Source organism: Rhinolophus hipposideros, assembly GCF_964194185.1.
Source record: "Rhinolophus hipposideros genome assembly, chromosome: X".
NCBI classification, from domain to species: domain Eukaryota; kingdom Metazoa; phylum Chordata; class Mammalia; order Chiroptera; family Rhinolophidae; genus Rhinolophus; species Rhinolophus hipposideros.
The window spans coordinates 94,271,225-94,287,335 of NC_138046.1; the positions used below are offsets into that span (position 1 = coordinate 94,271,225).

At 38.3% G+C, this 16,111-nt stretch overlaps 1 protein-coding gene across 15 annotated transcripts in view; it reads left to right on the top strand.

Moving 5' to 3' along the window:
* The window catches only part of CASK (calcium/calmodulin dependent serine protein kinase), a 416,202-nt gene that overhangs the window by 194,923 nt on the left and 205,168 nt on the right, over positions 1 to 16,111 (top strand). For all 15 annotated transcript variants that reach the window (XM_081041785.1, XM_081041786.1, XM_081041780.1 and 12 more), the window contains exons 4-5: positions 2,552 to 2,629; positions 8,364 to 8,436. In XM_081041785.1, coding sequence (XP_080897911.1) covers positions 2,552 to 2,629; positions 8,364 to 8,436 — 151 coding nt within the window. The remainder of the gene's footprint in view (positions 1 to 2,551; positions 2,630 to 8,363; positions 8,437 to 16,111) is intronic.

Genomic DNA, 16,111 nt, shown 5'->3' on the forward strand with positions numbered 1-16,111 from the left:
TGACCAGAAAAATGGATTGATCCATGTTGGTAATTATAGCACAGGGCAGTAAATAATTTCCAGTTATGTCTCACTAACCAGTTTCCTCCATAGGATGGCCTCTCACCACCTTACTTACTACCTTCTCTTACCGCAAAGACTCTTTGTTTCCCTCTTCCTGGTGCCTCCAATGAAACATTCATTTAGCTATCAGGACAGCTCCCAGATTCTTATTGCTTTATTATGCAACCAGTTTAGCTGTATCCTTTGTCTGACTCCTTTCTCATCTGAGTTGAATAGTGCTTATCATCACATTTCACAGTTAAAATGGAAAGCAGGTAAACAAAACTGTCATTTTGTCTCTGCGATGTGTATTGGTTGGTTGATCTGGTCCTCTTAGATCAACCAACCAGCTTAAGCTGCAGCCAGCTTTAAAAAATAGTATTTTTTCTCCCCACAATGCAAAGAAATGAAGAATATTCGGCCTTTCTAGTAATCAAGGAAATACAAATTAAAGCACTCATGAATGACTTTTTTTCCTGCTATCTGATTGGCAAATTTTTTTAAAAAATAGTCATTCTAGTGGAGGCAAGACAGAGGAAAGGACACTTTCACACTTGGTAGTGGCAGCATAAATTGTTAAATTTTTTCCAGTAGTGTGTGTATCAAAAGTATTATTGTATGTGCCTCTTGACCTAACAGCTCCACTTGTAGGACTTTTACTATTAGCAGATGATCAGGGTCATTCACAAAAATTCATGATCGTGTTCATCTGGGCTGTATTTCTGATGGTGGAAAATGGGCACTGCTATACTTCAGAGTAGACTAGGGCATCATAAAAATTATTTTAGAGAAGAATCCTATTTGACATTGGAAATGTTCATTAGCCGTGAAATGGAAAATTGGTAAAATTTGTAAAGCCTTGTATACATGTGAAAGTATTTTCATTTACATCAAAACACACCAAGATTTAAATAACATAATCAACTATTCATTAAATATTTACTGTGTGCTCAGTCTTCCACTGAATATTGGGGGGAGTGGTATGTTGAAAGTATAAAATATTCTTGTTCTTTGGGACTTTACCCTATTGTTAAACTGTTGAGCTTAAATATGTGCATTTGGTCCTTGCACACCCAGTAAGTATACCTCTAGATAATAGAAAAAGCACTGAACATAGATGGACAGGGATTTGAATCCTGCCCTTGTCACATACTTGTCTACTCACTTAAATTATTTGACAATGAGGATACTGACCTCATGAGTTGATTGTAAGAATAAAGGGAGATATAAGCAGGAATGCTACCCATGATGCTTGGTAAATAGTGATATTAGTAAAGATTACTAATTTTTATTATAACTATTTAGTAATTATTAGTTATAGTAATGATTAGTTACTTACTTTCCCTTCTAGAAATTTCTGTTTCCTCAGTATAGTACCAGCAGCAGATACATTGGAGCCTGAGCTACTGAATAAACAAATGAATGAGATACTGGATTTGAAAACACTTTATAAGCCTTAAAGCATTATGAAAATGTTAGTTAACTATTAATATTTGAATAATTTCATTAATATTTGTAATGATCTGGTAAAAGTTTCATGTTTACACATATATATGTTTGTATGTAAGTGCTAAACTTTATGATATGGGATTTTTGTACAATTTAAGCAAAAGAAGGGCTTATAAAAAAATGAAGTGCTTATTGTGGCTGATAATCATTTAGAGGTTTCTTTAGGGAAGGTGGGATTATAGTGGAACCTTGAATTAGGTAGGTTTTGAATATGAGAAGCAACAGGTACAGAAGCATGTGGCCAGAAAAGGAAAGAAAGAAAATGTAATATTCAGAGTGTAGTAATAAGACTAGAGTGCTTAACGAGTGAAGTATTCTTGAAAAGTCATTACAACAGAATAGGTAGAAGTGGCAAGCTGTAGCCAAGACACGAGAACCTACTGATCCGGTGAGACATAGAGAACCATTTTAAGTTTGGGGGCAAGATAGTGACACTGTGTCACCAACACATCACTCTGTTACAATATGTTTGTTGCAATTAACTTTGGTAATAAAACTGTAAACAAAAATAAATTATGGATTAGCTAATTCTTTTTTTCCTTGCACAGTATGTAGCTTGAATTCCCATTTAGCGGTGATAATTATGGCTAAATGTTTTAGAATCCTTGATGTATTCTTAAAATATCACATGACATGACTAGATATAGGTAATTTCAGAATTTGACTCAAAAATATGCCCATAGTCCCCCAGCATTGCCCTTTTTTGAGACTTCTTGTTGTGATAACCTAAAGAAAATTCAATCTTCCATACCTTATATTATTTGATGCTACCATTTCCTTGTTCTTCCTGTTTCTTTCCCTGTAGATTTTCAGTGTTAACATGATTATAATGTCCTTTATAATTTATGTCTATTTTTCATTGAAAGATAGGAGATTCAACTAATTTATTACAATCATTAGCTGTAAGTCAACTAATAACTTAGTTATAATGTATTCGCTTTCAGTGTTTTCTTCCTGAAATATCCTCTTTTCTTACATTATTTTTCACATTTCTCTACAGTATGGATGGAGCTGATCTGTGTTTTGAAATCGTAAAACGAGCTGATGCTGGTTTTGTATACAGTGAAGCTGTAGCCAGGTATGTAATTTGTATCAATTCCCCAGAGGTCAAGATGCAAGTTAAAGAAGGAAATGACCCCAAAAAATCATATGCAATGGCCTGCTCTTTGAACTGATGAGGCGCAAACTGCCACTCTCCTACAGAGAGCATTTCTGTTTTAGTGTGCGTTAGTGGAACCAAATAGTGACTGGAAATGCAAAATACAGAACAATGAATTTATTAATATGAGTTTACAGTTTTACATCAATATTGCTATCTTTCCCGTTTCTGATGACTTCTATACAAGGAAGGATTTGATAGCTCAGGAACCATGTAGAATTAGGCTTGGGCTTTTTGTTCGAGTTTGATTTTTGTTTTTTTGACAGATGAGCCTCATTAGTTCTTCATTTTGCCTTTTAATGACAGCACATTGTTATGTGACCAGTTAATCTGAGGAAAAGCACAGAGCAGTAGAAAGAACAGTACAGTTTTTCTGTTGAATATATTTGCTTCAGGCCTTTGTGTGACCTCCCAGTCAAATAATGGCCATTGTTCTAAGTGGAAGAATTGTTGTAAAGAACTAATGGCTCAAAATAAGGAGCAAATATGAGAAATCACAGGAACTATGCACTGGGCCACTTGTTTATAGATTTAGAGCAATACAGCTTTCTGCTTTGGTGACAATCATATCATAGATATCCAGTCCAGTGGGTTGCCTTTTTAATACATGGGATACATACGTTAATGGGGTATAGCATCTCTCCTCAGTCACCAACCATAATATGTTGAAGGGTGTAAACCCACAAAGCCATTAGGATTTATTAAAACTTTCTACCATTTAAGAAACAGTTACCATGAAATGATTGTAACTTCTTCTCTCCCATCATTCATTTTATAATTATGGCATTATGGACAGATATAGCTGGAAACAGCTTAGAAGAGTACCTAATACAACTTTGAGCTCAGAGTGGCTTCACTTTCTTCAATCATTGCTCTGCCTTCTCCTACCTGAGGAGCAAGGGCTCCAGTCTCAGGAGACCGAGCAGTCATAGCGGCAGCACAAGGTAAAGAATATACTCAATTTCAGATAGCTGCTGTTTTGTACTACTGGAGCTAGGGAGAAGAAGCAAGTGAAAGTTTATATTATTAACTATAGTTACTTCAAATTCCTGATGTATTCATGTTAGAACTGACGCTAAATATTCTCTTTTCTTTCGAGTTATGCTTGTTCAAGCACATTCTAAGATTCTTTAATCCCATTTTTCTGTTTTGAGTTCTTCTCATAATTTAAATTTTTTATTCTTCAGAATTAAAAAGCATTCTTTAATACCAAAAACAGTCAATGCCATCATGGTTTTTCTTATGCCGATATTGGTAAACCACTGTATGCAACTACATGAAACTCTCAGACTTTTGTATATCATTGTTTATATTTATTTCTGCAAGAATTTGAGGCAACTTGCTTTTTGTGCTTTCCCATATTGATATCTTTCAAAGGCAGCATCAAATATGAAAAATAAAAACTCTGAATGTTGATTTTATAAATTAGTGAAGCTTGGTGGAGGAAGATGGCTTTTTCTGTGTTGAACCACAATAACACTGGGGTACCTGGCATAGATGCTGGCAGGGTTGACGTTAAACCAGTAGCACTTTTGCTGTGTTCCCACTCGTCCATATTGCTTTTCCTTAACTTCGAGCCTGTCTCCGCCACTGCGCTGGGTATCGGGATAGGGAGAATAGTAGAGTGTAGAGGTGATGTCATACAGTGAAATGACTTGAGGTCTCTCCAAATCTCAAGTTTTATAGAAAAGATAGATGTTTATGTAAATCCAGGTGAAAGCCTGTTGATTTTAAAATCCCCATATATTTGCTGTTAAAGTGGTAATTTTATAAAAGGAACTTTTCACAATTGACCAGAAAAGAGTAGCATTTGGAACCGGTAAGTGACACTGCAAAAAGAGAGGTTTGGCACAATTTATTAAAAACCCTTCCTGAAAATGACCAAAGAGGGGGTGGCTCAGAAAGTATTATTAGGTATGTTCTATTGCAGAGGATCAATGACCATGTGACAGGGCACACAGAGCCTTTTGGTTAGACAGTTCAACCAGGTGACTTCTAACCTTCCTTCCTTCTCTTCAATTCTGCGATTCATTGTTGGGAAATTCATCTTATATCAGTATTTGAATGACACCAACTGCAAGAAGACTCTGAGACACCAAGTAATCAAATTGATAATGTTGTTTTTCTCCAACTGGCTGAGCTTCAAGAGGAGCGGCAAAGCATGGCTAAAATAAAACTGCGTTCAGTCCTTACAACCCAATTAGTGATTACCTCTGGTCTTTCAAGGGTGATGAGTTGTGCAGTGAGCTAACATACAGGATCAAGTTATCAAATCTAAGTCTCACAAATCAGAGAAATATTCTTACCTAGTACCAAGCTTTCCTGAATAATTACAAGGATACAGGCAATCAAAAGGCTCAGCTGAAGCAGAAAGAGGACTGGGCCTTCAAGGGCAGCTCGCCGCATCATCCCTTCCCACCTCAGAGATGCACCTATGGCCCAAAATAGGTGAGGTCTCTAGATGAGGATTGTGGGCTTACACACACAGAGGGGAGCCTTTCAGTTATGAAACCTCTCCACTGTATACCGAGCAAGTTGTGGAGCTTACATGACATCCTCCACAAGGCCATCCATGCCTCAAAGATCCTGGGTTCTGTTGATCACAGGTAATCCTTAGCCAGAAACATTCTGTTAAGGGCATTTCAGAGGTAAGGTCTCTTCTGCCTAGCAAAGAGCATTAATCATTTTACCCAGGGTTCACAAAGAAAGTATATTGTGTCACCTCCCTTCTTTTCTTCCACCACCCCTGAACTGCCTCCTTACAAAGGAAGTGAGTGGATTGCTTGCCAGCTCTTTCCTTCCACAGAGTTTTCATCATTACTGATCCTTAGGGAAGATGGAGACAAAAATATATTGCTAATCTACCTCTGGGTGGATTTTGGTGCTCTCATTATTCTGCTTGTTTGCACACTATTCACGTGCATAGCCTCCAAGGGTCACGACTGGCAGGGTAGAGAAAGATCAGTTTAAATTGGTTATATCTGGGGAGAAAACAATTCTATACCGCCCCCCCCCCCGCACACACACCCCAGAAATTCTGATGTGTATGTATATTTGGATCATATAATTGAATACTCTGATATTCAGATTTTAAAATGTTCATTCAGTGAGTAGTTTTTTAATGAGGCTTTGAGATAGGAATTTTCTTTAGGCTAAAGATATAAGCAGCCATCTTAATACCATGTATCCAAAGTAGTTCATACTGAAGGTGTAAGCTGTGCCTACATTTCTTAGTTTAAACTTACCTACTACAGTGTTCACATCTAGGTGCACACACAGATTGTTCCTAAATCTTCGACTAAGTGTAACAATAATAATAAAATTGTAATAGTAATGACTTAACTTTTATAGCATGGTTTAGAGCAGGGGTGTCAAAACTGCGGCCCATGGGCCAACTGCGGTCCTCAATCCATTGTTAATTGGCCCGCAGCAAATTCCAAAAATATATTTAGTTTACTTAAATAAACCAGGTGAGGCAATACGTACTTCACCTCAAGTGAGTGGCCCGGCTGTTTGTGTATTTTACCGCATATGGCCCTTGGTAAAAAACGTTGAAAAAAGTTTGGACACCCCTGGTTTAGAGTGTACAAAGCACTTTCACATTTGTTGTTTCTGACATTTCAGGGGGTCACAGATCCTCCAAAGACTGATGTGAACCAGGAACTGGTCACACCAGCAAATTAAGAACCCCTAACTCAAACAGAAACTTAATTACAGGCTTCAGTGGCCCACTGTGACCACAACCCCTTCTTTGTGCATTTGCAAAGTAAGAAAAATGGAATATCTATATCTAAGGGCTGCGTGAACCTAACTCTCGGTTGAGAGAGCCCAGTTGTGAGGAGACAATAAGTACAGGAACAAAGTCTGGGTTTCTTTCTTTGTTTGTTTGTTTGTTTGTTTTCCTACCTTTTAAAAATGGAAACTTCTGGTCAATAGTAATGCATGAAATAATGTATATGGTAATTAGAGGGACATTCATATTGAGTTTGGTTAGATAGTAACATACCAAAGAGGGAATTTGATGGAAATGTCTTTTAATTGTAAAGCAGGAATGGGGAAAAATTTTTTTTTATCGTGAGTCACAAGCACAAGCACAAGGCCATTTATAGGTACTATTAAATCATTTTGTTTTTATTTTAAAGTGTGTTGTACATAAGATCTGGAAAGACAAAACAAAATTCAATAAATACTATGCAATAAATAATGTTAAGTATATTGCATTTCTATGTCATAGATGGTTGGGGAAAGAAAAGGGGGAAATGAGAAAGGAAGAGGGATAATAGGAAAAAAGAGAAAGATATGAAGGCAGTAAAATGCAGAGGAAGAAGGCAGTAAAATGGCAGAAACAACAAATGTGAATTTGTTGCATTTCGTCTTTGATTTGGAAGATGAAAAAGTCAGAAAGAAATAGCAGGATTACAGAAGAAGAATTTAGAGTTGAGGGAAGAAAGTCAAAGTTCTGAAGGAATACTAAATAAACTACTCTTGTCACATCCTGGTGCTAGTGGACCCACTTTTTAAAGATTGTTATTCAAAATGCTAATTCTTACTGGACCCAGTAGGAAGCCTTGCCGGCCACGTGAGGAGTCTGATTTCCTAGAACTTAGGCCCAGTACAAAGTCTGCTTTGTTCAGGGATGTCCCAACTAAAACTTGATTATGTTGCAAAAAAGAAATTGTAGGCAGAGGGGGTTCTCCCTTCTTGTTCCTCCTTGGGGCTAAATGGACATAAGGCAGAAAGCCAGCCTCTGCTGGCAGATAAAGCGATAGTCAGAAACCTTGGTGTATCTCTGACTACTGTTCAGTTAATAGCAATCCAGCATAAGTACATAAGTGGTATTAACTGAGTGTCAGAGAATTGGGTTTTTTCATGTTTTAAGCTTGAATTTTTAGTTTGCAGAGCTATTTTTCTTATAAACTGTGTGAAATTCTTTTGACTTATAGATATCTTAGAAAGATTTCTTCATGAAGCTCATGAACATATGAGTCTGCCAACTTTTCATTCTTAAGCCTCACATTCCACCTATCTTGTCTACTCAAATGAAAAGTGTCAGCTCCAGGTGGTGGGCGGCTGTGCAGCTACGTAGACCAGGGGCAGAGGCCTAAGCCGCTGGACGGTTTGTGTCTGGGAGCAGGCCCTTAGTGGGGGCGGGGAGGTTGGCGTGCGAGGGGCATAGCGGGGATCGCAGGGCAGGGGTGCCCCCGGGTCCCTGATACAGCCTCCGGATGAGCCCGCAGTATTTTCCTTATATGATTGGGCCCCATGGCTGGCAGCACCGTGTGCCTGGAGCCTGAGAGGATTATGACAACGTGTCAGGCGAAGTGGGGCCGGGGGACCCGGGGCAGGGAGATGAGGGGAAACCAGTTAGGCTAGAGATGAAAGAGGTTTAGGACGGTCTCTGCCGCTGTAACTGTGAGCCCTGGTCGATGATGACGTGACCACTGCGCAATCTGAGTCCTGGGAACCAGGTGATGGAGTGTGCCGAGACGGACTGAGACTGAAAGAAAGAAAAAGTGTCCACGGGCAGCGAATATGAAGATAGGAGTTACAAATCATCAATTATATGCAAAGTAGTTCTTATATACAACTGTGTAGTAAGTTTGAAAACTAAAAGTTTTTTTTACAGCTTTAGATTTCTTTTGTTTTTCTACAGTCATTACATGAGACAGATACTGGAAGCTCTACGCTATTGTCATGATAATAACATAATTCACAGGGATGTGAAGGTAAGTCATTTTTATCACTAACTTTAACAGTTGAAACTTATGATATTAATCAAAAAATTTTCTATAATCTTAGGGAGAGCATCTTAAATTTTACTTACAAATAAAATTTTATATAACTGCTTTATATTTGGGGAGTCACTATACTAATTCTTAAAGCAGCACTTTTATAATTTCAGTTTCCTTATTTTTATTAAAATATGCATGCATTCTAAAATTCTGTTATTCTTCTTTTGACGTGTGTTGTGTGAGAGAGAGCAATGAAAAATCCAACAAATAGGAAAAACCAAATAATATCCTATGCTAAGTTAATTGGGAGGGTGGTAAGAATTTGGCTGATATAGTAAAAGTTCATCATACACATATTTTTGTAATGTTGCGATGTAGAATAGTTAGCGTTTTATTTTTTTGCAAATAGTTTTTAAAAATAGTCTGAAATCATAATTATAGGTGTAATACAGTTTATACCCTTAGAAATAGGAATATTACCATTATTCAGTCTTTCTTCCTGTTTGATCCCAGTATTAAGTCCATGAGAACTGTCAGTCCCTGACTCCTAACAGTGTCAGGCAAAACATGGAGACATGCAAGAAAAGAAACCAGTGGGTCTTCTTGCTGATCCCCAACCCCTTCCAAGACCTCGAATCACTAAGAGCCCCTGAGGTCTCTCTGGCCCTGTTGTCCCCTTTCACACTCTGATATTTTGTCACTGGCCTCTCTCACCTGCAGCGTCCACAGACGTGGTGCTTCCCTCAAGACGTATTATCAAAGACCTGGCTTTTTCTATGTATTTTAATGGTTAAGAAAATCAAGTAGAGTTTAGTTAAATTCTCTGTAATGTTTGGGAAATTTTAACTGAAATTCTTACGGTTAAAAGCTGAGGAAAAGTACAAGCAATTCCAAGACAGCCTAGTGACAAGTTATAATACCAAATGAAAAAAATCCAATGAGAAATGTACAAAATAAAATTAGTTGTAAAATATCTTATTCATGCTTTTCAAATATGATGATAGGAAAATAATGCTATTGTTATCAACAATCAACACTGAACATACCTAGCACTTTTATTTAAACAGCGTTCTTCAGTTATGCAAACAAAGAGAATAAGAAGTATGAAAAGATAAAAGGGGGGAATTGCCAATGATAGTAGCATGTTATTCTTTTGCATTAAATTAATAGAAGAAAGTGCATATGGACAGAGTAAAACATATTTCCTTATATATTTTACAAATGTATACAAGACAAAAATACCATTTGAAAACTTAAAATGGGTGAAACATTCTCCGTTCATGTAATAGCATTGTGTTAAAAACGCCTTTGCTCAAGAGTCCATTTTATTTTGAATCTGTTCTTGAAAGCTGATTATATCAATATCACGTAATAAATAATGATTGACAATCTAGTCTATTGTAATTCTTTCAATAATATATTCGGCTTTTTGAATAGCTAGGCTATTTGATATGACAATCCAAAGCCAAATAAAATCCCAAAGTAGCTATATTTGACTTCACCTTCTTATATATCTTCTGATTGATTTATTCAAATATTTGAGTGCCTACTTCATGTAGAATACTGTGCTTGGAGCCCTAAAGCTATTATGGTCTCAGTAGGGAGATATGAGGCAGTGTATCTGTTAACTACTGCTTCAGATCAACACACCCCAAAATTCAGTCGCTTCAAACAACCATCACCATTTATTTGCTCACAATTGCGCAGTTTGGGCAGAGCTTGATGCGGCCTGCTCAGTTCTGTTTCAGAGGCTGTTGGCTGAGATGACATGGCTAGTATCCATGAAGGCTCCATTCATTTTTCTGATATCTCAGCTGAAGTGACTAGAACAGCTGGGAGCTATCTGGGGCCTTTTCATAATCTTTCATTCATGGTCTCTCGCTCTATCTCTATCTCTCCCTTGCTTTTCTCCCTCTCTTCCCCTTTCCTCCTCCTACCTCTCCCTCTCTCCCCCCCTCCGTCTTTCTCTCGCCCTGTCACTCTCTGTCTGTCTCTCTCTCTCTCTCTCTCTCCCCCCTTATCTTTCTCTCACTGTTTCTGCCCCTCCCTGTCTCTGTCCTGTTTCTTGTCTCTCTCTTTCTCCAAAAGAGCAAAAATGAAAGTTGCCAGATCTCTTGAAGCATAGGCTTGGATTGGTACTGTGTCCTCTGCATTCTGTTAGTCAAAAGGTCACAAGCCTAGCCTAGACGCAAAAGGAGAAAAAATAGATTGCACCTTTGGTTACAGGAGCAGCATATGTGCACAGGGATGGTAAAATTTGGTTGTGGCCACCGTCACAGGCAAAACGAATGATTATTGTCCAAAGTGGAAGGTGGGAAATATCATTAAAAGACAAAGTCGGGGAAACTTCATGGAAGAGGCCATGTTTGAGCCTGGTCTCAAGTCATGTGAGAGTTACATGGAGACAAGAGGACATTTCAAGCAAAAGGAACAGTGCTCAAGATCAGTTTTGCATTGGAGTTTATTCAGTTAGTTTGTTGTCTCTAAGGCACATGCCAAATAATTTTGAGGAAGCAGCCAGAAACATGCTGAGGAAGGGGAGAGAGAAATAATTCTCAAACTATAAATTAATACAGAGAAACCACTAGAAAAGGCATTATTGTTCATTTGGCAAGTGGACTCAACACAGAGCACACATTAATGGAATTCTTTACATTTTGGTACCTGAAATTTATACTTTTTGCATGGGTAGGTGGAATGCTCACATTTAGCTACTTGGTAATTTTTAATTTAGGAGTATTTTTCTTAAGACATTCATCCAAACAGTATGTATTTGTTACCCACTTTGGCTGTTCATCTTCTTGAAGGAAAGAATTCAATCAAGACACAGAATTTTATACAGCATGAACAGTAGGAGTTTATTAGTAAAAGAAAGTACACTTCCAGACTTGGAGTGGGCAGACCCAAGAGAGGAAAGCAGCCCTGCCTTACATTGAATGAAGGCTTTTATTGCCTCCCCACTCTCCTTTCTTTTATCTCTCTCTCCCTGAGGTGCCTGGTCCTCTGGCATTTAGCAATGCATTTCTTTGATTTGGGAGCATGAGTAAATATATCCCTTTGATTCAAGAGCTGGGTAAACACATTCGCTTAATTTGGGGGAATATGTAAACACATCCCTTAGAGGTCTGTGAAGAACCTGGAATCCTGTTGGGCTGGTGAGGTATTAGTGACTAACAGGAAGTGTTGATAAGCAGGATGTCCTCTCTTCTAATGCATTTCTTTGATTTAGGGGCTTGGGTAAACACATCCCCTTGATTTGGGGGGATATATAAACACATCCCTTAGAGGTGTGTGAAATAAAGTCTGGAATTCTGTTGGGCTAGTGAAGTTTTGGTGACAAACAGGATGGGTTCCCCCTTCTCTGACTTTCAACAACACATCTCTTTGGTTTAGAAGTATGTGTAAGACTGGAGTCCTGCTGGGCAGCTGCCAGGCGTCTTGACCCACGTAGGAGCTGCAGCAAAGGGCTTTCTAATGGGGCTAAATTTCTCCTTCTCCTGCTCATTTCTATCTATCTATCTACCCTACCATACTGACTGCCTACTGTGTGTAAGACACTATTCTAGGAACTGGAGCTACATCAGTGAACAAAACAGACAAAATCACTGCCCCCTTGAGCTGACTTGTGTAGTTCAGGGAGACAGACACTAATCAATGAACATAAATAAATCAACTATATAGTAGGTTAGAGGGTGAAAAGGACTACAGAAAAAAATAGAGTGGTCAAAGGAATAGGGACTGCAAGAGAAGGGGTTGCAATTTTAAATAGGGTGATGATCAAAGCAGGCCACATTGTGAAGATGACATCTGAGTAAGAACTAGAAGGAGAAGAGAGAGTGCGCTAACTGATACAAAAGGAAGAGTCTTCTGGCTAAAAGGAACAGCCAGTGTAGAAGTGCTAAGGCAGGAACATAACTGGCCTGTGGGGTTAGGGACGCCGACCCCACCCACCCACCCCCAGCACAGTCAAAAATCCTAGTATAACTTTACAATCGACTCTTCACGGGTGAGGATTCAACCAATCATGGATTAAAAACAGTGTTTTCAATCTGTAGTTGGGAAACTCCAGTTGGGAAAGTGAAAATACTGTTTACGATCCGCAGTTGGTTGAATCTGCAGATGCAAAACCCGTGGGTATGGAAGGGCCCACTGTATTTATTGAAAACGTTCTCTATGTAAATGGACCCACGCAGTTCAAACCCATGTTGTTCAAAGGTCAAGTGTAAATTGTTTTGTTGGTAATACACTGAATAGGGGCTCAAGGGCAGATGCAGGAAAACAAGAGATGGAACAGAGTGGTAGCAGTGGAGGTGGCAAAAAAGTAGATTCCGGATGTATTTTGAAGGTTGTGTCAACAGGATTTGCTAATATAATTTTGGTAACTTAGTTAACCCAAAGTAATTTCATTTAGGACCTTGTTATAGGGGATTTCCAATGTAGTGGTCATTATAAAACTTCAGTAACAATACATTTCACGTGACTAATAATTTAAAATTTCACTTGAGATGTTGTTAATATTTCTGCTAATAAAGCAGCCTGTTAGCTTTTCTTCACATTCAGATATGTAGTCAATGACTTGAATGTAAGTAAGTTTTGGTTTCTGTAGTTAAATGTCAAATTTTCTTCCATTATACTTAGTACAGAAGATAGAAAAGCATTGCAATGTTTCATTCCTTTTAGGAAAAAAGTAGATTATTTGATTACCTGTTCCATCTAGCCAAGAATATTTTCATATTTTCTCCCTCCCTCCTCTTCCTCTCCCTCCTTCCCTGGCTCTCTTTCATAATTCTTGGCATTGATCCAAAAGCATTAGGTTTCCCAATGGTCCTAGCATTATATTGGTTAATAATACTTTTTTCTTTATTTAGTAGGCATTTCTTTTTGAAATCATAATAATTGAGTCTAAAATCTTTTTGTTATATCAAGTTAGATTTGAGTATATGATGCCACATAACCTGTAATGGAACGGCTTGCTTTGAAGAAGCATTTTCACATGAAATTGGAAAAAAAAAAAACAAATAGTAATTGTGTAATCCTTTGAAATTTGGGGAAGTGTGTTATCATAGTACAGGGTCTCCCAACAGCTAATGATATTTTAGGCTTGAGGACTTTGTTGTGGGAGGCTGTCCTTTGTATTTTTGCCTCTACCTAGTCTGTACCAACTAGATGCCAATAGCATTTCCCCCCAATTGTGGCAATCAGAAATGTCTCCAGACATTGACAAATGGCCCCTGGGGCACAAAAGTCGCCCATAGTTAAGACCCACTGTCATAACACAATGTTATCTTTCTCATGCTTTGCCTCCCTACTGGCATTCATTAAGGCATGCATGCAAATTCCTATTTTTCCTGTCACCTTCTTCCCTTTTATTCCTCTTTTTCTTGTTAAAGGATGTGAAAACTTTCATTATATTTCAGTATTTTTGTCTTTTTTTTCCTCTCACCTCTTAAAGTAAAAAGTACTTTAGAAAGAAATAATACAGTTGTCAAGATAAATGCAACTCCTGGCTCCTTGCCTGCCTCATTGGCTCTGTTAAGCACTGAGAGTTGGTGGAGTTCTCTTGTGTCTCCGAACTCCTGGAGACAGCCTCACAATGCGTCACCTAGGCGTAGACAGACAAGCAATCCTTAGACCTTTCTGTGCCTCTGACCTACGGATGTACAATTTTAAAAACTGAAGTTGAAGTTATGCAGCTTCTCTGCAAACTGCTACACACAGTCACTTTCTATTTTGAGTGGAGCCTGTGTCCAGGAGTTTTGGGGGCTCAGTTTTTAGTTCTCAGAACTGGGCAAAAACCCTAGTCACACAGACACTCAGCCAGAAGTTTCCGCCCATTGTTTCTGTGTGAGCTTCCTTTAAATGGTTTTCCTCACTAACCCATGAACACGCCTGGCTGCTCTCTGGTCCCTTTCTGATCTCAGTTCTTCTTTCACCTGCTTCAGGCCAGACTCGATTATAAACAGGCTTTCATCATCATACTAGTTGCCATGGTATTGTGGATTTCTTACAGTATTTCTTCCTCTGTTGCTCTTGGTTGATGATGTTTCTTTTACATTTCTTACCACAGCTCCTAAAAGTCCCTGGTGTTGTATAAAGATATTGAAATTCTCATTAAACTGAAAATTTATTTTGTTCTTTATGATAAGAAGCGTACTGGTTAATCTGCATTACCTTTGTAAGGTTGTTGAGCATAATGTGCATGTTCAGCTTGAATGTGGGGTTGTAATAATTGTACTTAGAAAAATCTCATGAATTATAAGATCATCTTAATTTTATCTTGTATTTCTAACTGCTGTGCTTCTCTTCTCTCACCCCACCCTGCAAAAAAAGAAAAATCAACTCCTTGATTTCAAAAGAAAAAGGAGTTGCTTAGTAGACGTGAATCCTTTCACTGCTCCTCTCCTTCTGAGCCAGGAGTAGCAAGATATAGCCAAAGCAATTTTTTTCTGTCAGGTGTAAGACCTTTCTAGCTGCAGTAACTCTTCCCACTGATGTCAATTCAGTTGGAATTTGGGGGCCGTCAGAGGAAGGTCCATGGCATTAGGCTGCACAATTGAAATGCTTGGCAAATGACCAGTGTTGCTCTATGCTCCCTCCCCTTGTGGTTTGCCAAGCAAGGTTTCCTTTCAGCTTGTCTTCCCACATCTTTTCATAACAACTCCACCCTACACACTGCAAGAAGGTCAGGGATAGACTACAGGAGTCCTTACCAAACCAGAACAGAATTGACATCCTCCTCTTCTACCCAGGGAGTAGAAACTCACTTCCAGGTTGAGTAGCCTATCCTTAATGGTTTATGTTCCTAATTAATAGTTTGAATGCTGCCTTAATGAGAGGTATGTATATGGAAAGGATAAAAGCGGAAATAAACATTTGTCATGCCTGTTTTAAGATATAATCTTGTTATGGTAGGGGGCTGGGGACAGGGTCAAAAAGGTGAAGGGATTAAGAAGTACAATTGGTAATTACAAAAGTCATGGGGTTGCAAAGTAAAGCATAGGGAATATAGTCAACAATATTGTAATAATTATGCATAGTGTCAGGTGGGTACTAGACTAGTCAGGGGGATCACTTCTTTTTTTATATATTTTTTTTAATTTATTGGTTTTAGGTGTACAAGACAAGGTAATACTTAGACGTTCATCATTTATATCCCTCACACTGTGAACCCCCCTCCCCCCATCCACTATCCCTCACACCGAGCCATCACATTATATATATAAAATTATAGTTGGTATTCATTAATGTTTAGCTTCTGGTGTACAATGCCATGATCAGGCATCCACAGTATCCCTGAGGTGGTCTCCCAAATAGGACGCAGAGGATCACTTCTTAAATTATATGAATGTCTAACCACTATGTTGTACACCTGAAATTAATATAAAATAATAATGAATGTCAACTATAACTGAAAAATGTAAAGGTGGGGGAAGGTGAAGGGCAATAACTGATCCAAATTGCCAGATATAAAACAAATAAATCACGGGAATGTTGTCTACAGCCTGGGGAATACAGTCGATAATATTGTGATGGCATAGTATGGTGTCAGATGGTTGCTGGACTTATCATGGTGATCACTTGTTTAGGTATATAAATCTTGAATAACTATGGTGTATCCCTGAAACTAATATAATATTGTATGTTAGCTATATTTTTAATAAAAACTTAA